The following is a 21,351-nucleotide window of genomic DNA, read 5'->3' as shown; positions in this document are numbered from 1 at the left end:
GTATTGTCAACCGTTGACCGAAATCTGTAGGCATGTTTGTCGCCCTCTAAAGGCGATTGTGGTAATTTCAAAGGGTATTCGTTTCAAAGTAAAGGAAAATATCTAAATTCTGTTCACCCATCTTTCTGATTATGTCAGATGATTATGACAGTAATGTAAAAAGTAGCTGCATTAATAAAAAAATAAAAACCGTCAGAGAAACAGACTTTATACAAAAATATGTTTCCTTTTATTTCATGGCAAGTCAGAACACAAACAGACAAAAAAAAATGCACTTGTAGAAAAAATAAACAGCTCTCATGCATGTTTTCTGCTAATCTGTGATGACTGACAATAATTTATGCTTGTCTAGCTGACTTTCTGATTCGAGGCACTGGCTGAATACGAATATGCTTTCCCCAGAACTATTCTGTCTCTGAGCAGTTTGAAAAAGGCATAATAATTACTGAATAATATTAGAGCTAATGATATTGTCTGATGCCATTTCTCTGAACACATCAGTGAATATAGCTGGTAGAATATCATTGCACCTTCCAGAATTATGAGAATGTTCAATATTCGAAGAGGTTTGTTGAAGAAAAACTGTCAGGAGAGGAAAAAAAGAGAAAGGAAACAGCGGTTATTGCAATATTATTCCCATGAAGAATACATAATGCATTCTTTGTAATAATATTTCTAATAACATTTATATTCATTCAGATGAGTCAGCCAACAGTAAAAACAAAGCACTTTCTGTTTCAGAGTTCGGCTACAGTTAATACTTACATAGAAACGATAATGTGAGACATCTGAGGGAACTGCCACATTATAATGGCCCATGGCCTTATAAACATTTTTACTGTGTTTGACCAAAACTCCCTGCGGCCACATGTACTCTTCTGTCCATCTGTAGAAATAAATAAATAAATGAAAGATTACTGTCTACCAACAAAATCATTGTCACAAAGCTTTTTAGCACAATTTGCACAAACCCAGAAAAATCATTAAAAAATAATTTAAATGAGAAAATGTTAATTTTGGAAACCATCAAATGAAAATGTAACAAAAATAGTTCGATAAATATGTTCTTGGTGTACTTTTTGAAAACCAGTACATTTTCATGTTTTTACAACAAAACAAAAAAATCTAATTTATTTAATGTGCTATAAATAAATCTGTTGTTGGTGGCAACACCCGAGATCAAATCAACATGTTGAAACATGCAACACAATGCAGCCAATCTTTTAAGGGGTAAGTGCACATCAGACTGTGAACAAGAACTGAGTACTTCACTAATTAGGCTCTTTATTTAAAAGCATTTGGAATCATTCAGCACCAACTGCTGACATTTTAGCCCTAACATTATATTTACCAAAATCCAGCAAAGACATAAAAACTCTAACACAAGCTAAACTGTCAACATTTCTATGACCCTAGCAGTGATCTCAGGTCAGACGTACATGTGTTGGAGGACGTTCGAGCAGAGGGAGGGGTCCACCTTCTGCCAGCATCCCAGATGCGCGGCAGCTTTGTGGAGCAGGTCGCAGTAACGGGGAGGCAGTAGGTGGCGCATTAGAATGACAGAAGTACTGACGGACACCAGGATGAACAGCTCACAGGACCAGCGTTTATCTACATACTGTGTGCTCTATAAAAAAGAGAAAAAAAATTGTCAGATGTGTAGGAATGTAAAACAATTCAATCAAAATCTTCAGGCTTAAAGGGAAACTTTAGCCAAAAATGAAACTCGCCCTCAAACGTACCTTCAAATTTTTTGTATACATTTGTTTCTTCTGCTGAACGCAAAAGATTTATTTTCTCTCCATACAATGGATATCAATGGGGTCCATCAACTGTTTGCTTACCGACATTCTTCAAAATATCTTCTTTTGTGTTCAGCAAAAGAAAGAAACTCATACAGGTTTGGAACAACTTGAGGGTGAGTAAATGATGACAGAATTTTCATTTTTGGGTGAAATGTGCAGAGGTGTGAACAGAAGCCATGATGCTAAAACCAAAGTTTTGCATTGAAGGCACATAGAAAAATAATACCTGGAAAAATAATTTGCATGTGCTGGTTTAAATAGGAAAAATATTTTTTCCCAGCAAGTGTGCTGCCATAACAAATCATGCTACATTACCCCCGTTCTCAACAACGTTCCTTTGTAAAAGTAGAGATTTAGCACTTACTAGCTGGAAGAACAATGTTAACGATCTGAGAGCATGTGCTGAAGAGCATGGTGAAGGATCACTTAGGTTGTGTCCGAATCAACTTTTTCCAGTTTAATGACCCTTGTGTGTTTTGGGCGTAACATGCAATAAACCAATCAGAGTCTCATCTCACATTCCCTTTAAAAGCCAGTTGCATTTGCACCATGGCTGATTCACTATTTACGGAATTTGTGAACGGAAAGACTGAACTCTTCTCCAGAGATGAATCCTTTTATTTTTGATATTTAAAAATGTTTGTATGCTGCTGCACATCCCTGTTCCCAGTTATCTGTGTGTGTAATAAGCGGAGTGTACGCACATTGCACCGGGTGTATGACAGGGCCCATAGACACAGACTGTTCATAGAGATGGATTTAAGTCCCCACAATACAAAAACATACCCCCTGTGAGTTTTTGTTTTTAATGTTGATGTTATATGAGCAAGAGTGGATTTGTTTTCAAATATCCAAATTTAAATTGTTCCAAATATGACTGATTTTATACACCAGTTGAACAAACAGAAGTGTAGTAGTAAGTGATGTACATTTTAAACACTGTGTATTGTCAATTTATTATTTGTTTTGCAGGGAAATAATAGATATGATAGAATAGAATAAAGTCAATGATTCAATGACCCATTCTTAAATGCAGCCACTTGCTAATTACTAAATGAATTACTCTATGGCTCACGTCTTTAACGTCACTGCATATTTCTAATTTATATATTTGCATATTTTCTAATCGAACATTTTATATTTAAACCATTATAAACCATATATTATAATTATATCATATATTATAAATATGGTATAAAAATTGTATTATAAACCATGTATTTGATAAAAGGTATTTATAGTGGTAAACATGTACTGAAAAGTCAATTTAAGGGATAAAAGATTGTCCCTTAAAAATGGATGGTGGAAATCAAGTTTGTAATGTTGTTTATTTGTCAATGTGGTGTTTTTAATAAAGAAAACCATGTGCAAATTCATTTGTATTTTCTCCTTACCACTGCAGTGAATCTAAGACAGTATAAAAAAATTAGTATGAACACCATTCTCTATGTCACAAACATGTTGTAACCAATCATGTCAATGTGAGGACGGGCTTTAGAATATCATCATTACTCAGCTGCAAAGAAGGGGGTCTCAAGAAAAGCTAGGTTATCCTAGCCTAGAAATCTAGACGCACCCTAGCGGCAGCAAATTTAATTTGCCCGCAAGTGTGGTCTAGCAACTCTCAATTCCTATCTGAGCTGTATTCCTCAGAATCTGGATGGCCCAATCACATCGTGTTGGTAGGCTATAGAGTTGGCGGGCGGGGCCATAATGACGACAGCCGAGTTGCGTTTGCGTGCTTCTAGTAACACAGTCTTCTAGTAAAAACAGAAACTGGCGAACGGCGGCGGTCTTTCGAATCAGCTCTGCCCGCGCCTCCGGAAGACTTGGAGTTAAGCTTTCCTCTGAGAAAAGAACAAAGAGCGGCACTGAAGTCATTCTTAAAAAGGGAAGATGTGTTCGGAGTTTAGCCGACCGGATACGGCGAATGTTTAATCAGTCAGCGAGCTCCCCTTCACCGTCGTTGCTCCGGTTGGTGTACCGCTATCCTATCGCGTGCAGAGGGAGTTTGAAAGACAACCGTTTATCCGCCCCTCGGACTGAGCCCTGTCTATGGTGAGTTTCCAGACCAAACATCTTGATGTGGGTCTGGCTTGTCAGGCTAAGGTTATCCCAGTATATTTTTTGTTGATATGAAAAAATCAGGTACATTTAGCACTATAGCGTATATTAATTAATGATGTATACAGCACTGGAAAAAATTAAGAGACCGCTGAGAAATCAATGTTAAGTGGTCTCTTATTTTTTTCCAGAGCTGTATATAAGCTGTTCAAAGTGTTTCGGAGGATGTTTATTTTAGAAGGATGCTGTCTGACTCTGAGATGGCAAATGGGAACATGGTTTGTGTACCATTAGCAACATATTATTAGCAGTTTGATAATACAGTCAAAGCTAAAGGCTAATCATATTATTAACCTTTATGTGTAGACTTGACAAGCCTGTATAATTTTCTTTTCCCATTCTTCTGAATCAGTTTCTGGTTCAAACAATTAAGGCTGAATTAAACCAGTATTTCCACTTGACATTGTGCAGCGTTTACTATAGCAATAGCTAAACTATAGTATAGTTTACTATAGTTGTGCGAGTGGATCTCTAAGCTGAAGTAGGTGAGTGGAGGCGGGGCTAATTTGCATATTCATGGTAGATACATATAATAATAATAATACATTTTATTTATAATGCTAATTTATTTACTTCATATAGTAAATGAAGCAAGGGTGTAGAGTTACATTCAATCTACATGAAGAAATTACTTTCAAAGAAAAAAAAAACATTGAAAATATACATTTTAATGTAAAATTAGTGGAAGAGAGGGAGTACGCAGAGGGATGCTAAATGCCTCAGGTGGTATGTCACTGTAAAAGGTTTGTGAACCACAGCCTTAGGCAAATCTGATCCGAATGTACTGACTTATTACATATCACCTGTATCCCTCATGAACAAAACCTGTTCTCTCAGTCCCCACATTGTATGTGTTTATGCAAGAGCATGAGTGTACAAAAGACCACATGTTGATTTACTCACCTTCACGAACCAAACAGGTACGAATGCTACGTAGTAGGCACTTAGCATGGAGCTAACCAACACCTCCTTCATCCTCCAGTTGAAGTCCATCTTTAGGTACTCCACTTCTTTGCGGATGAGGTCAGGAGAGAGACAGCAGGCATGGGTGGGCATGGGCTGAGCACTGTACAGCTGACTGGTGTGCTGTTTCCATGTTTCCTTTAGGACAGATAGATAGTCCCGTCCCCCACGTCCCAAAGCAGCCCCGGCCACCTCTTTAGAACTCATGCCACTTAACGGAGACATGGATCCAGCCCTGCGGAAATCACAGCTGAGTCGGAAGAAAGGGATGTACATTCCAAACCTGAGGGGGAAAGATAGAGAAGCATGTTAAAATATTGAATCTATCTATCTATCTATCTATCTATCTATCTATCTATCTATCTATCTATCTATCTATCTATCTATCTATCTATCTATCTATCTATCCATCCATCCATCCATCCATCCATCCATCCATCCATCCATCCATCCATCCATCCATCCATCCATCCATCCATCCACCCACCCACCCACCCACCATAAATGTATGTAATGTTCATACCAATGACAAATATTTTTTCCTGTTTTAAGCATAAACTCACTTAATTTTGTTTAATTTCTCAAAAAATGATCTCTTAATTTCTTCATTTTGCATGTCATTAAATCTTGATCTAAGGACGTTTTGAATTTTACTGAAAAACAAAAATTCTGAGTAAGATTTTTTTTTTTTTTTTTTTTTTGCAGGGCTTACAATTTAATTTTCCAAAAATATGGAAGGGCCCTAGGAAATCTTGTTTTATATTTTTCTCTGATTCATTGACAGTCTAAGAAACTACCACTTTCACGCTTAAAGTTCATAAAGATTCCGAAAAAATAATCCATATGAATCAAGTGGTTTATTCAAAATTTTCTGGAGACTTGATCGCTTTATATAATGAACGAAAGTCTAACGGGTTTGGTACGACATTAGGGTGAGTAAATGATGACAGAATTGTAATTTTTGGGTGAACTATCCCTTTAAAGGGGGGGTGAAACACTCAGTTTCAGTCAGTGTCATGTCAATCTTGAGTACCTATAGAGTAGCATTGCATCCTGCATATCTCCGAAAAGTCTTTATTTTTTTTATAATTATATAAGAAAGATGCGCTGTTCCGAGTCTTTCCGAAAAAAGCCGAGCGGGTGGGGGCGTGTCTTGTGAGTGGAGCTAAATAATGACGTGTGCAGCAGCGCGCTGCAGTGAGGAAAGTGAGTCGCTCTGTGAGGAAAGTGATTCGCTCAGTGAGGAAAGTGATTCGCCCGCCGCGTGAGGAAAGTGATTCGCTCTGTGAGGAAAGTGATTCGCTCAGTGAGGAAAGTGATTCGCCCGCCGCGTGAGGAAAGTGAGTCGCTCTGTGAGGAAAGTGATTCGCTCTGTGAGGAAAGTGATTCGCTCAGTGAGGAAAGTGATTCGCCCGCCGCGTGAGGAAAGTGAGTCGCTCGGTGAGGAAAGTGATTCGCTCAGTGAGGAAAGTGATTCGCCTGCCGCGTGAGGAAAGTGAGTCGCTCTGTGAGGAAAGTGATTCGCCCGTCGCGTGAGGAAAGTGCTAATACAGATCGACCGCCGGCCTATCAGTGGGTAAGTCAGTAGCTACTGGTTATATCACCTGTTTAGCATCCTACAAGCCAGCGCTTTGATGGGCGTAGGCTGTTGCTTTCGCTCTCTCCCTCGCTCTCTCTCACGCGCTTCCGGTAGAATTGTCCGTAAGGCCCATACAAGGAAATTCCGCCCCCACTAACGTCAATGGGAACGCATGATCTCAAAAAACTTGCCGAAACTTATGACTAACCGGAAGTAGTATTTTTGACAAAGAAATACTCCCATCAAACGTCCACCTTAACTTTTGAAACTTTGTCTATGTTTAGTATGGGATTCCAAGTCTTTAACAGTGTAAAAAGATCAGTATGCATGAAACAGCATTTCACCCCCCCTTTAAGTGTACTTACCTACTTTTGATTTATTAATCCAAAATTTGACAAAATCTGTGACATTCTACAGTAAGTTCCATTTTTATGAATAGATTCTCACATTCCACATTTTCTGCATCTCATAAAACACAGGGCCCTAATTTAATGCCATGATATTGAATTTAAGACTTTCTGATCCAATTTAAGACTCAAATTAAGGAAAGTCAAATTAAGACTTTTTAAGACTTTTTTTAAGACCTGGAAACCCTGTTACCTATCGCTCCAGCCATTGATAGAACTGTCTGTCAGTCTATCCATCCATCCAAAGATATTTTGCATTTTACCAGCACTAAAAATATCAAAACTAAAATTAAATTATAAATTATGATATATTTGACTAGTCGACCATCATGACCCATCATGCATGCATTATGAAAGCAGAAACAAAATTTTGTAAGCAAAAAAGTTCTATTATTCATTATAGCTACAGCTCTGGAAAAAATTAAGAGACCACTTAACACTGAGAAATCAATGTTAATGTCTGGATTTCACATGCAAAACTTTGCAAAACAGTAAATGTGAAAGATGTCCGGCGAGAGCGGCACGTCTTGGACGATTAGAAGAGTTGAAATCAGCTCAACTTTATGGTAATGAGCTATGACGCAGTTCGGCGGCAACCAATTGGAATTTTGAAGTGCTCCGCTTGAGAGAAATCCAGAGAACGCATGCATATAAACTTTAGTTCCGACCATATTAGTTCCCAAGCAAAATGTAAGAGAAGTTGATCATTGCTGTGCGGGTTTCTCTATCATTTATGACGTAATCATTCATAGTGATGTCTAATTTGTTAAGAAGTCGCGCAACACTCTTTGAAGATGTAGATGGGAATGCAATTCATTCTTACTTTCACATTTAAATGATTTCATGAGGTTAACTTATACCCTACTTGTGGTCAGTCTATCCATCAACATGCTTGTTTGATTTGCGGCCCCTTTAAATACAGTTTAAAAAAAAGAAAAAGCATTCGATCTACGTCAGAGCGGCAGCGTGTCCACAAAGATTTCTACAGCGTCGTTGGCAGGGTGGCAAGAGCGAATTATGACGCTCTCGCCGGTGGCGATGTGAACGCACGGTTAGAATCAATAGCAGTGTATGTGCAAATTATTACTCACGGATAGCAGAGGAAGAGCAGGCTAAGTACGGAATATGTTTTGAAGAGATAAATGAGTGAACGACACAGACTCCATCCTGCAAGAGTCAGTACGGCAAAACGAGCCGTTACTAGGAAGACAGAGTGCGGGAAGGACAGCTTCCCACTTTGTGATGCCTGTGGAGGGTAGAAAGAAGGTGAAAAGTATGATACACTACTCCTTCATTTGTAAACCTATTAAAATGACACACAGATATTAAAAATAATGCACATCACCTCTTTTACAATGGCAGCAATTAGCCTGCGTGCCAGAACTATAACGGTGAACACCAACATATTATAGTCAATGAGGTGGAAGTTCTGAAAAAAAGAAACAAAAAAAAACAGAAATTTACTCTGTGAAAACATAGGATTGATCGCTTCTGTGGAGTTTAATTTTAAGCCTTGAGGTGACTCACCAGTGAGGTGTGTGAAGGTGGGTGTGAAGGGGGGTACCACCACACGGTTTTGTAAATGTTGACATAATGCACAAATAGTGCTGTAAGATGGCACACAAACAGGTGGAGCTCAAACAGGATGTTCCGGTCCATGGAGAGTTCTGGAATCTTACAGTGCTTTAATGGCACCACAGTCTGAGTGGCCAACGGAGGGCTGGACATTCCTGTTCCGGACCCATTCCTGATGACCACACAGATTTGGTGGGTTACATATTGAAATGATGTTACCATAGCAACAGAACATCAGTTTATTATGAGTAGCATTAGCCTCACCTGGTCCGTGACCTCACACCCGTCACAGGTGAGCTGGTGGAATGGTTGCCATTGCCAACGGAGCCTGTCTCACTGCTCAGCGGAGAACGACAATATGTCGTTCTGTTCGCTCCTCTTCTTCCTCCTGCCATTCCAGATCCACCCTTCCCCTGTCTCAGATGGCTACACTTTAGATACCTGCAGAAAAACAAAATCACAACAATAAGCTCCAAACCAGTTAAAGACTGTGTTGTGAAAAAAATAGATATAATCTAAGTCATAACTAAATATAAACAAAGTCAGATATAATCATATAATTGATTTACTTTATGCTAAGATTGAATGTTTTGAAATAAGCCACTTACTCAAAGGCTTCATTAATTTTGAAAATTTTTAATTACAAATGTGAAATATTAATTACAATTTAAAAGAACAGTTTTATTTTATATTTCACATTTTATCTTTTTTTTGAAAGATAAACTTTTGACAAGTTTATCATGTCTGTTGTACGACAGTTTTTCTCTTTACAAGTAATTTAATGTTTATTACAGATTAATTATTCTATATCTTTGTTTAATGTTAATCGTCACATGTAGTTCAAAAGCTCAGATGTTTGCAATACTACCATACTATTTCTGCAGCATTCAGTATGAATTGAATGTCATGTACAAATGTATGTAAATGTTCTATGTGGAAAACAAGCTACATTTGACAAATTAAAAATGCTAACCTTTTTCACGATTGTACATGATGTATTCAACATAACTAATCACATTAAAGAGATCACATTATTACTTATTTAAAGCCACAATATGTAATTTTTTTTAAATTTGCTTTTCAAAATAAAAGCGTAGCTTGATGACGCCTTGATTTCGCAGAGCTTTTACAATGACCAGTTTTCTGTCGATGAATGTATCCAAACATTTTTTCACCTGTCTAATAAAATGCATAATATATTAAAGCATCTTTGGTTTTAGGATATTTTAATCCAAAAATCTTACATATTGTGCCTTTAAACAGGGGTGAGGAGAAGTAAGAATCCAAGTGCAGCAACAGTTTATTAAAAAAAACACAAACCAAGATAACCCAGAACAGAGACAGGAACATTATCCAAACAGAGGAACAAGAGACATAATCCAGACAAGGGAAACCAGGAACGCAACATCTTACAAAGAACAAGAACAAGCTTACAAGAACAACATCTGACAAAAGGCAACTTAAACTCAGGGGTATAAACACACAGGGAACACAAAAGCTAATGATGAACAGGTGTAGATGACAAGTTACCATGGAAACTAATGAGGGTAACTAGGGAGACAAAGACGGTTGTTCCATTCAACCGTAAGTGGACTGCAAAGTGGGTATTCACAGTCCACAGGGTATTCCGCCATCTTAAGATGGCGATTCCAAACCAAAGGGAGCGAACATATTCAGTTCGAAGGGCACTGCAGTGAAGAAGGGCGCAGTGAAGAAGGGAACATCGATACATCCCTTCACAGGAAGTGGAGAGTAAAAATCACTAGTGATCAACCAATATTTAAAGGCATAGGCAGAATTTTATTTTTCACTGTAAATGCATAGAAAACAGCGCTATGTCAGGTAAGCTATTTCATAAATCTAGACTGACAGGAACATTATTAATAATTCTGATAACGTGCTAGATAAGGTGGAGTCTGTAATTTTTATCTGTAATATTTTTCTGACAATGTTTGCATATTCCAGAGAATATTCACACTTTAGTCTATTAAACACATAAACCTTACACTGAAGTTTAAAAGTAAAGCTTTTATTTATACTTATAGTTACGGGGAGTTGATTATTTGTTATTTATTCATGTTCTCCATCTGAAAACATTAGACTGTGTAAATTTATTTAGCCTGTTGTTAATATTCTGCATGTAGTTATAATAAAGTAAATGTAATAAGATGCAACAGCATTAATGTTAAAAAGACTTTGCACTGTAACTGAACTAACGATGAAGCAGAGCCATAAGAGGAGTTTTTAAACAGCTCTGCAGTGAAGGAGTTTACGTATGCATTTGAATATTCATAGTTATTATACACATTTTTAGAGTATTTATGAATGGTTAAGGCAATAACTGTTACATTCGCATATTATATTTTATGAATATGTAAAATATTTAAGGTTAAGAAACAGCTGAGTGCTGTCATTTTTTTATATTTGACTTTATTTACTTAATGTTTACTATGCAGCTGGGTGTAGGATAACTTACAGGTATATGTAAACTAATGGACAATGTTTTGATTATATCTTTTAGTACACTGAGTGTTTTGTATATATATATATATATATATATATATATATATATATATATATATATATATATATATATATATATATATATATATATATATATGTTTATTATATGGCTTTAAATTTGAAAGTAAATTAGGCTACAATATTAATTTATGTTATCATAATCTGTGCGACCGTGTCTATGCCTTTCTTTAATGACGTTTCATGGCATTCCACATAAGCGATTATTGTCACTGAAGTTCACCTCAGCTGATATACCGTGCTCAGGGTCCAGGGAGTAGGGAGCAGTGAACAGTGCGTAGGGACCCTGTCGAATGGAACGCACCCAAACAAGGCAACAAGGCAAACAGGAACAGAACATATGGACAATGGGCACAAAAAATTACTTCAAAATAAGAGTCCATGTGACAAAATTTATGAACACAGACCCAGGGCACGTTACACATATAACAATGAGTTTGTTAGTAATCATGTTTAAACAGATCCAGAGAGAACTGGCTACTGAATTAATTCTATTCCATGGCATATTTACATTAATCTTCCATGAATCAAAAAACAAAACTTAAAAAAAACAAAACTTAAAAAAATACCATGGTAACAAAGTATTCACATTTGGTTTATTGTCATTCAAGCTATATAGTGGTACAAAAAACTGTTGCAGTCTTCTGGTATACCAACATGCTGCTGTATCGCTGTAAATTCTTTCCTGAACACACTATTATTGATTTAGCCAACTTTTGCAGAAGTGTTGCTGTTAAACATGTAAGTTGAAAGACAACATCATTTCTGGTTGAGTATTAACGACCAGAGAAATAAAATGCATTTTCGTTTACAAGACAGCGGCCTAGTTTAACCAGATGTGCAAGACAAATTACAGCCTGAGGGGAAAAAACTGTTGCAGTCTTTTGGTGTAGAGTAGACCAACATGCTGCTGTATATCACATTTGTGATGAAAGTATGCCTGGACTAGTTTTTACTTGCTTGTATGTGCTGGCCAGTTCTTAAAATGTTGTCACTGTAAGTTACCACCAACACCACTGGTCTTGTGAATGGACCAACTGTCTGTTCACAATCTCTTCCTCATATGCCTCATATTGCAACTGTAGGTTAACTTTCACTTGTAAAACTTTCTTTCAAGATCCATCATAAAAACTTTTTATGGCAGCAATTGTCAAACCAGTGAAAAGAGACGCTGTCACAAGATAAAGGCTCAGATACATGTGCATGAACAAGGCTTGAGGTTTAATCTGGAGATGCCTAAAATGTCTTTACAATTGCTGAATCGAAACGGATTGCATTTAGTCTGACTGCTCATTTTGATTTGTCATGAAAGGGCATGAATACCATGCAAACACATACAACCATACAAATAGAGAGCTACGTCACCACTGGTCTCATACACAGTACATTAACAAAGACCCACATGGATGGATGCAGCTTTATTGGCTTAGCCATGCACGTGCCTCGATGGAGTCTCCCTATAGCAAGCCATAACAATGCATTTGTGTTATGGTTAGTTTTTTTTGCAAATGTTCTTCGTCTTAAAACGATTAACATTCTTTCCTGATCGCTCTACTGTTTTGCAGCCCTGCCTTTATTATTGATAGCCAACTTTTGCGGAAGCGTTGCTGTTAAACATGTAGGCTGAACGACATGTAGTTTTATGTTTCTGAAACCAAACGGCCTTAAAATGCAACAAACATGTCTCATGTCTGTTTGAGTATTAACGACCAGAGAAATAAATGCATTCTCGAACATAAGACTGCGGCCTAGCACTGTTGCATTTGCACAATCTAATTTCAAGAAATCGGAAAATGTCTCTTACCACTTTAAACCGCGGAGTATAGTCCGGATAAGGCGACTGTAGGATTTAAGTTGAAACGCGCTCAATACTTCGGTACAGAATTAATTATTTTGGGTCGTAAAAGGTTTGTTTTATTTCTGACAGTAAACGAGGAGGGCTCATTCTGTTGATGTTGTATCGCACAGACGCACTCACTCACGCGCGCACGCGCAGAGAGCATGGGGGAGGAGGCATAGGCAAGCGTGCGCGCGCGCGTGCGTGTGTGAGATCAAAGCAAATCATGCTGGTGCACTGACTGAACCTCAGGCGCATACATTACATTACACAGAACCGGTTTGGAAAAGTTTATCAAGCAATGTGTTTATGCATATTTACTGAACAAACTTTATACTATATTGTATAAAACAGAAAAGTACTGACTGACTGAGCCAAATCATATCAACATAATATTTAGAGTAGGCTTCTTTTCTCCTTAAGCAATAAAAACTGTATTATGCCAGTTTTTAAACAGTTATTCATAGAGTCATTCATACAGTCATTCATCATTCATTCATTTGGTCAGTGGTTTATTTTATGCAAAACAAACAAATCCCCCACACTAATCCCTTCAGATAGGCTTGTATTCTTTCTCTTTTATTTAAAATATTTTTAATTTATTTTTAATTAACTGTAGCAATTCAATTTCATAAAAGCCCTTTAATGTTTGGGATCAGTAAATAAAATACTACTACTAATAATAAAATATTAAGCAGCACAACGATTTTCAACATTGACTTGATGCTGAAAAATCAGCTTCCATCACTGGAATAATATATATATATATATATATATATATATATATATATATATATATATATATATATATATATATATATATATATACACCATGGTCTGTTTAAATACTCGATTCTGATTGGCTGGAAGGTGTGCAGTAAATATCAATAAAGTTACCATAGACTGTAAAAAGGTCTAACGTTCCATATCTATGGCAACAGTAAGTAAGACATGAGGTGACACACAGAAGCCAATGGCACATGTCACTATGCGCAGATAATGTACACATATCTTATCTATGATGCGCGTAGTGGCACATGCGGTCTTCATTGTCATGTCACTGACATTATCGTGACTGACACTGACGACACCTGCATGATACCGAGTTGCGGAACATGTCGCCGTGTGAAGTGCGCTTTTTACAGTCTATGATATCGCCATCGATGGTCGTGACGCCTACATTGACAGACTCGAGCACATATACTGACGTGACACAAAATCCTAAATAAATAGCCTAATTTTGTTGTATTTTAGATGTCAATAAAACGCATTAAAGTCAGTAATATATTTTTTAAACATGTTGTGTCACGTCTGTAGGCTATTTGATATGTAGTACTGAATGTTTTGTAATAGCCTACGTCGTCACCCATTCTAGGAAAAACACGAAATAAATTGGGTTAATACGACTACAAATAAGGCATTAACAGTCGCGTCCGTTACTGTAAAACTTTATTTTTGCATGACATTCTTAGTCCTACGAAATAAGTTAGGCCTACTGAGATCTAGAACCTCAACAAGCAAGCGAAACATAATTTCACCTCCAAGGCTCCAAGCCAAGCCTAAAAAACCTGAAAAACTCCATGTCTAATTTCACGAAAACAATCACCAAAAATATATATATTCCTACATCTGTGTACCATTTGTGTGTGTCCGTTGCTCAGAAGGGCGGGTGTCGATTGTCTGACGGATCGCTCGGATACCCAATCAGAGCGCAGACACCGATGCGCACGGGCGCGCGCCGGAAGCGCGCTGCAGTAGCAGCAGCAGCAGCATACCGGACTGAAATGGCGTAGCGTGCAGTCCACTGCCGCAGCAGCGCAGCGGGGCCAGGCTCACCGAACATTTCAGAGCCTGGCCCGTCGTACTCGAACCAACGAGTATGATGGAGATGACTTTTCGCCCCAGTTCACTCGCTTTCAAACCAGTACGAGATCACCGGAGACGGTAAGTGCACGATGAGTATTGACATGTACTACAAGAGCTTGGCTTTGTCTAATCTTCGTGTTGCAGTTTCGCATTCCAGCACTTGCGTCACTATGTAGATGGTCATGCATTGTGCAGATGCACATTATTTGATTGTGCCTTAATATTAATTTTCATTGTTCTTTCAAGCCACTTTGTCCATTCCTTCCATGAGTGCAGTAGAACTAATGGTTACATTGTTAAATGAAAATTGAGATATTAATGAACCTGCTTTGTCTTACCAAAACAGTGCCCCTCATATGTCATGACATGAAGAGAAAGGAACAGTCCTGAAAGGAACCCATGACCAGGTAGGTCAGTTTGTGCAGCATAAATAACACAATATACCTCCCTGTACTGCCAGGTATTGACTTCACAAGCGCTTGCTTTGGTTCAATTTTGATTTAGATTTAATTCAGTTAATTTGGTGCAGTAGGGATAAATTCAGGTTGATTGGGACACTTTTTTTTACAAATCATATCAATAGCAAAAAGTGTCCCAATCACTGCAAATTCATGCCTACATATACATTTTCAAGTATTTCTCAACAAATTATTTTAAAGCAACCCTGTCATCTGGTACTTTATTATTATATGTTAAAATAAGACATCACTAACAGGTTAAGTGAAAATATAATGAACAAATATGTAATATAGTACATATATTTAGCAATTTAATATTTTTTTATAGATAACTAATGAGTTATAAACAATAAATGCCTTTCCTGAGTTAAAAATAATGTTTTTACATAATTTTTTCAACTACGGAAGCAATGATTAAGTGTTTACGAGACATTTCAGGTACTGTTTCTTCAACGTACTTTCTGTCACACAACATTAAAAATTATCAAAACACTATTTTATTGTGAATTTCATTCATTTTAAAGCTTAGACTGTTTTGTATCAAAAGTAACAAAGCTTATTGTGATTTATAGTATGGGAGCTTTGTTTTGTTCTTGCATCAACAGAAGACAGCATAGACTAAAAGATTGATTTAATAATCAATATCAGTACATCAAAATAAAGATTAAATCAGTATTAAAATCAAGTTATCAATATTGTGATTGTTGGGCTTACTTTCTTGCCTTATCTGATTTGTTTCAAATGTCCATTCTATGCAGATAAGATGTCTTGTCTTTGTTCTTCAAATTGCCCTCCATCCCGATAAGTTGACCTTCCTCCAGCATTTCAGGGAAGTGTTTGGTCGGCATACAAACTGTCCCTGCTCTGACATATCATCTCTGCACTTTGAAGATGACAACTGAAGTAATTTTTATTCATGAAACAACCATAAACTATTCATGTGTCCAAAAAACTGTTAGTACCACAGTACAGAACCATTGTCTTGTCATATTTGTTATACATAAATCCAGGGGGTATTTAAATAGTTGCAGGTCGAGTTAAAAGAAAGTAAAAATGGAAGTAGCAAAGGTGTACTTGCTTTGCAGGTAAAACAAATGCACATTTTAAAAACTATCATCATGCAAGCAACATGAAGTCGCTTGATCCAACAATTTTATTATCTGCAGACTAAGTGCCTAGACAAGTCTCTTTTTAACAGCTCCTGTCTCTCAATTGACTATTTCCATTACTTAGTTTAGTTTTAAACTTGCAAGTAAAGAACTGCATGGTCATTTATTTAGTCTTTGAAAATGCTTGAAAATGAGACGACAAACTGTAGATAGAAAGCTCTCTTCATTTTTTTTCTTCTCTTAGTTCAGACCTCACATTGGTGCTTTAGCAAAACCATGAACCATTCTTCATGGTTTCTATGTACTTGTACTGACATGCCAAGATAGACAGTGGCACAATGACCCAAACATAAACGTTATCAATTCTACAGTTAAACCTTTATAGTGGGGGTGGGATGCTGATGAGATGCGGGACATAATGAAATGATAATTATTTACTACCTCAGAAGTTACCACGACTCAGACCCACACAGCAAGCACTCTGATCAAACTATATTCAATTTTTTTTTTCTCGCTGTTGTATAAATATATTCATTGTCTGTCAGATTTGGTAATTGGATAGAAGAGGAGTGAGTTTTCATGTACATTACCTTAGGAATAGCTGTAGGAATATCACACAAATCATATGAGACCATGTAGTTCACTGGTTGTATATTTGACCTTTATGTGATCCAAGAGAACATGCAGGGTGAGAAACATGTCACATTCATCCAGTAACATGTTCATGGTTATTCTTCTCATTAGGCCTGAAGAAAGCCAGTAGAGTGGTTACATGTAAGGCCCTAGTCACAATGTTGGAAAATAGTTGCTAAGAGTTTTTAATGTAACATGTCAAATAGATTAAGGCAAGTTGGTCTCTAGGTATCTGACACAGCCTGTGCTCGATCCTCAGCTACAGTGTACTGTGAAACTAGGAAATTAACTTCATCTGTAGTGAGAGAATGCACCCAATTTTTGATTTGTATAGTAGTTACTATCATATGGATTGGTAGAGATAAAGTGTTATGTACACAGTAAGAATCTTCATGGGAGGAAGAGTAGTGAGGCCTCGGTGTGGGAAATGTGCAATATTTGTTTCTTTCCTTTGTCTTGTTTTGAGATGAATATGTATATTGTACAAACAAGTGACAAGTTGTTCGCAAAAACAACAAAATCACCAATGTCTTCCATTAAATGATGTATAGTTTCATCCGCTTGCTTTTAAGGTGGCGGGATTTGTAGTGCCAGCATAAACGTGGCCATGCATGTACGGTAGCGATGCTTGCTGAGTTTAATAGTCGTAGTGATGTTCAGTATATGCTATAATAAAGTTGTTTAGAAACTAAAATTAGGCAGACAAAGATTTAGTTAGTAACCACCATGAATGCAGCATCCACACCTTGATCGATTTGATTAAGAGGCGACTAGGTGAGTCATTTTCACTTGTGCAGAGTTTGTTTGTTCTAGTTTTTAATCAACAAACACGGTTGTTTAATTTATGGGTAATCATTATTAGTTAATACTAATGTGTTGTAGCATGCTGAGGATTAGAACAATGGCAGTTGGTATTGACGTGCGGCCTGCCGTGCTGAAATACATGTATGTTTCATAAGCACTGTGTGAGTTTGTCCTAGTTTGTACTGTGAAAAATTAAGCTCTGGGCTCAAAATAGTTGACTTTGATCAAAATGACAGTCTCTAACGGGCAAAAAAAAAAAAGTCTTTATAGTCTAGAAGATATTACAGGTGTTAAAGTTTTTCATTCAATGTCTTTTTCAAGATAATTCTTTATTATGGAAACAAAGACTTTTGCTTTTTGGTCTGTAAAAATCAGACACAAAGGAGAATACAGTACTCTCTTCCTGATTAGAAAGGGTAACCTAGAACTGTGTTTGTATTCATACCTCTAATATCACATCCTCCATCAGGTATTATTGTCTCAGACTAGATTATTCCTAGTAGCAGAAACTCTTGATTTTAAAGTAACATGTAGAATATTAAGTGGCATAAAGCAATTATCAAAGCATTGTAATGTAGATAAATACCTCAATGACTGGAATGCAAACTATATTTTTAAATATACTCAAAGATATGCAAGCCATGATGTGTATTAAGTTCATGATTTAGAAGCAATAATCAGTTTATGCATGGATTATAGTGTCAGAACAGTTTAGTGGTGTTTGTGAAATAGAAATCTGTAGCATATTTGTGATAGTGGTGTTTTATCGAGAACATCCCAGCCCATATGGGACTATTTACATTTTATAGTACAAAACTATAAAACCCCATTTTTCACTGACACCAAATAAATATGTCAAGGTAGCACGGAGTGTGTGACATTAATATAAATATATAAATAACTGTTTATTTTGGACAGGTGGAAGAAAGTAGATGGGAAGTGTGTGTGTGTGTGTATATATATATATATATATATATATATATATATATATATAAAAAAACACACACACACACACACACACACAATTGAGGAATGCACATAAGCTGTATGCTTATCTCTAGTTTATTTTCATTAATAGCAATATGAGCAGTGTTCTGGGTAGCAGATTGTTTCACTCTGATTACTCCTCAATGAATCATTGGTAAATATACCACAACTTTCACAAAACAGAGGATCCATTTGGGAATTAACATGTATTTTTTAATATGACTGCAAAAAAAAATAACATTTGCTGGTGCATGGTAGAAATGGATAAGAAATGTTTTGTGCTGCATGCAATAATTGAGCTTTGCTTGAACATTTATGCAGAAATGTGATAAATCTGAGTGGACCAATGTTGTGATTTTCTTTTTCAAATGCATGAAATCCCAAAGGTTTATCTCTAATGTAAATTATTCACAGATGTATTCATTAAGAAATTATACTTTTTGGATTTGAACATTGTATGATGAAAATTAAATTGTTACAAGTCTGTGATTCAAGAGGCAAAGTCAAATACAGTAAGTTTTAGCAAAGCCTTAAAGGGATAGTTCACTGAAATATGAAAATTCTGTCATTTACTCACCCTCAAGTGGTTCCAAACTTGTATAAATGTCCATTTTCTGCTGAACACAAAGGCAGATAGTTTGAAGAATGAGGGAAACTAAAATGTTTTGGGGCATCATTGACCTCCATAGTATTTTTCTTTCCTACTATGGAAGTCAATGGTGCCCAAAACTGGCTTGGTTACAGACTAAATAAAGTCAATCAATATAGTCTAAATATTCCTTTGTGTTCAGCAGAACAAAGAAATTTAAACAGATTTGGAACAACTTGAGAGCAAGTAAATGACCGAATTTTCATTTTTTGGTGAACTATCCCTTTAACAATTTTAAGTTGAATTTATTATAAAAATACAATTTGATGACTTAATCTTGTTCTGTGCAAATAATGTTTACTGTATATGCTTTGCTGACCTAATTTGTGTTGCTGGTTTTGCCTCTGAATGTGAAACTCTATGCTTAGTCTGATCTATGCACTACAGATGCGCCCGCATGATTTTGTACAAAAATATAAAATTTTAGCAATAAAAAAGCAGCATGGTGCCAATCATAAGTGTTGTTTCCTTTGTTCAATGTTCTGTTATGGTTTTTCAGTAGTGTGAAAGGTCACAGAAGACATTTTTCCTGCAATATATATTCTCCCATTTATAAAACCTTCATCTGAACAATGTAAATAAATACAACATATAATAAAGCTAGTTCCACACATTAACATTTTGAAAAACCAAACTCCTATTCAGGACAAGATACAAAAATATATATACTTTATTTAACACCGTTTCAACAAGAGAGCTGTACATATTCCATGCCTGCCATTTCTTTAGTTTACATTGTGTGTGCACATTTTTTCCATCATTCCTTCCAGAATCTTCACCTGCTTCAGCTGAGCTTCTAAATCCTGCTTCAGCTGGGAAAAAAGGAGAAAGAAAATCCACAAATTAAATGAGAAGCTGTTAAAGCAACCTAAGATATAAGTTAATAGAATACAATGTTCTCTCTGTACAGTAAGCACTGAATGCACGAGGACATACTAACCTCTTTAATATTTGTGGCCACGAGTCTGTGTTTGAAGTTAAGTTTGGAGGCTTTCACACATGTGCCACTTCTTAGCATATAACTATAAAACAAAAATATCAATCAAAAACATGGCTGTCGTAATGCAACCATTTTAAAAAAATCTGACATAATCCTTCATATTATGTTAAATCATTTTAATTAGTGCACATTACTACAAACTCCCACCAGTTTATCAGCTCTTTTCGTAAAAGGAAGAGATTTCGTAAAGCAGACAGGTGCTCTGGGGTGGAGTGAAGAATCAGGCCAACAGTACCATGGCAACCAGCACAGTGAAGGACTTGGTAGGTGCTACAGATAAAGAAATCACATCATGATTGGACATCCGATACATTCTGGACGTGAGCTGAAACGGTTGGAAACAATACTTACGAGGGAGCCAGTTGGCCTTTCAAACTCAGCTCCAGCTTTTTATTCACCCTCACATCATCACTAACTTCTGCAAAGGGAAAGATTAAAATGTCTTAGCAGTGGTTATAACAATGCATCCACCCACGTGTTGTGTATTGTACAAATCATTACCTGCAAAAACATTTTTTTGTTTGTATGCTTTTAAAATGAGGTAAATTACAACTTACTCAAACAAATGATACTCTGGAGGCTCTGTACTTCCCCGCAGATGCCGAGAGAGTCTCCAAGCACTGTGTTGCATGTCACGCATTGTAGAACACTGCAATTCCTATAGTCTACCATACATCTTTCTCTGTCCTTCACTGCTCTTAGTTGATCTGCAATTGAGCTAACGTTAGACTGTGTCGAGTCACATGGACCGATATCACAAGAGCTTTCGAGCAAACTTCGATTGCTGTTCGACATTATTACTTAAGCTTTTGTTTAGGTTCTGCTGTCTGCTCAGCTGCTCACACAAGTTCAAAAGACGCAACCACGTTTATTCATTTATTGGCTTGGACTTTAGGTGGCGCCCTAAACCGCTCAACCAAACCCCGCTTTGTCGAAGCCTTTAAGCCAATCAAAACCAACGACACATAAACGCCACTTCTTATTGGATATGGTGCATTGTCGTCATGGACTTCT

At 36.8% G+C, this 21,351-nt stretch overlaps 2 protein-coding genes and 1 long non-coding RNA gene across 3 annotated transcripts; 1 reads left to right on the top strand and 2 right to left on the bottom strand.

Annotated features, from left to right (window-relative positions):
- Positions 1-224: 224 nt before the first annotated feature.
- On the bottom strand, positions 225-12,981 carry tmem39b (transmembrane protein 39B). Its single transcript, XM_067421154.1, has 9 exons — positions 12,799-12,981; positions 8,718-8,894; positions 8,406-8,625; positions 8,224-8,307; positions 7,970-8,124; positions 4,833-5,175; positions 1,440-1,627; positions 766-886; positions 225-582 (listed from the first exon to the last, which is right to left on the bottom strand). The coding sequence occupies exons 2-9, from the start codon at positions 8,846-8,848 to the stop codon at positions 349-351; spliced, it is 1,476 nt and encodes a 491-aa protein (XP_067277255.1). The 5' UTR covers positions 8,849-8,894; positions 12,799-12,981; the 3' UTR covers positions 225-348.
- A 1,585-nt stretch (positions 12,982-14,566) lies between these two features.
- On the top strand, positions 14,567-19,795 carry LOC137044845 (uncharacterized). The gene is made up of 3 exons (XR_010898643.1): positions 14,567-14,775; positions 15,044-15,104; positions 15,914-19,795. It is a non-coding gene; the product is annotated as an uncharacterized lncRNA (long non-coding RNA).
- Positions 19,796-19,989: 194 nt separating this feature from the next.
- On the bottom strand, positions 19,990-21,268 carry oip5 (opa interacting protein 5). The gene is made up of 5 exons (XM_067421168.1): positions 20,895-21,268; positions 20,689-20,755; positions 20,485-20,607; positions 20,278-20,359; positions 19,990-20,149 (listed from the first exon to the last, which is right to left on the bottom strand). The coding sequence occupies exons 1-5, from the start codon at positions 21,130-21,132 to the stop codon at positions 20,063-20,065; spliced, it is 597 nt and encodes a 198-aa protein (XP_067277269.1). The 5' UTR covers positions 21,133-21,268; the 3' UTR covers positions 19,990-20,062.
- Positions 21,269-21,351: the final 83 nt, after the last annotated feature.

The sequence above is a fragment of the Pseudorasbora parva genome, chromosome 17, assembly GCF_024679245.1.
Source record: "Pseudorasbora parva isolate DD20220531a chromosome 17, ASM2467924v1, whole genome shotgun sequence".
NCBI classification, from domain to species: Eukaryota; Metazoa; Chordata; class Actinopteri; order Cypriniformes; family Gobionidae; genus Pseudorasbora; species Pseudorasbora parva.
The sequence above is the reverse complement of the archived record's forward strand: the minus strand, read 5'-3'. Positions and strand labels throughout refer to the sequence as shown.

Bases quoted from the DNA above. Each gene is read 5' to 3' on its own strand.
- tmem39b (XM_067421154.1), bottom strand. From the start codon at position 8,848: ATGGCAGGAGGAAGAAGAGGAGCGAACAGAACGACATATTGTCGTTCT. The intron at 8,626-8,717 runs GTGAGGCTAATG...TGTGGTCATCAG, and splicing joins GGTGTGAGGTCACGGACCAG to GAATGGGTCCGGAACAGGAA. The intron at 8,308-8,405 runs GTGAGTCACCTC...TCTTTTTTTCAG, and splicing joins CACCTTCACACACCTCACTG to AACTTCCACCTCATTGACTA.
- oip5 (XM_067421168.1), bottom strand. From the start codon at position 21,132: ATGTCGAACAGCAATCGAAGTTTGCTCGAAAGCTCTTGTGATATCGGT. The intron at 20,608-20,688 runs GTAAGTATTGTT...CTTTATCTGTAG, and splicing joins AAAGGCCAACTGGCTCCCTC to CACCTACCAAGTCCTTCACT. The intron at 20,360-20,484 runs GTGGGAGTTTGT...TTTGTTTTATAG, and splicing joins CGAAAAGAGCTGATAAACTG to TTATATGCTAAGAAGTGGCA.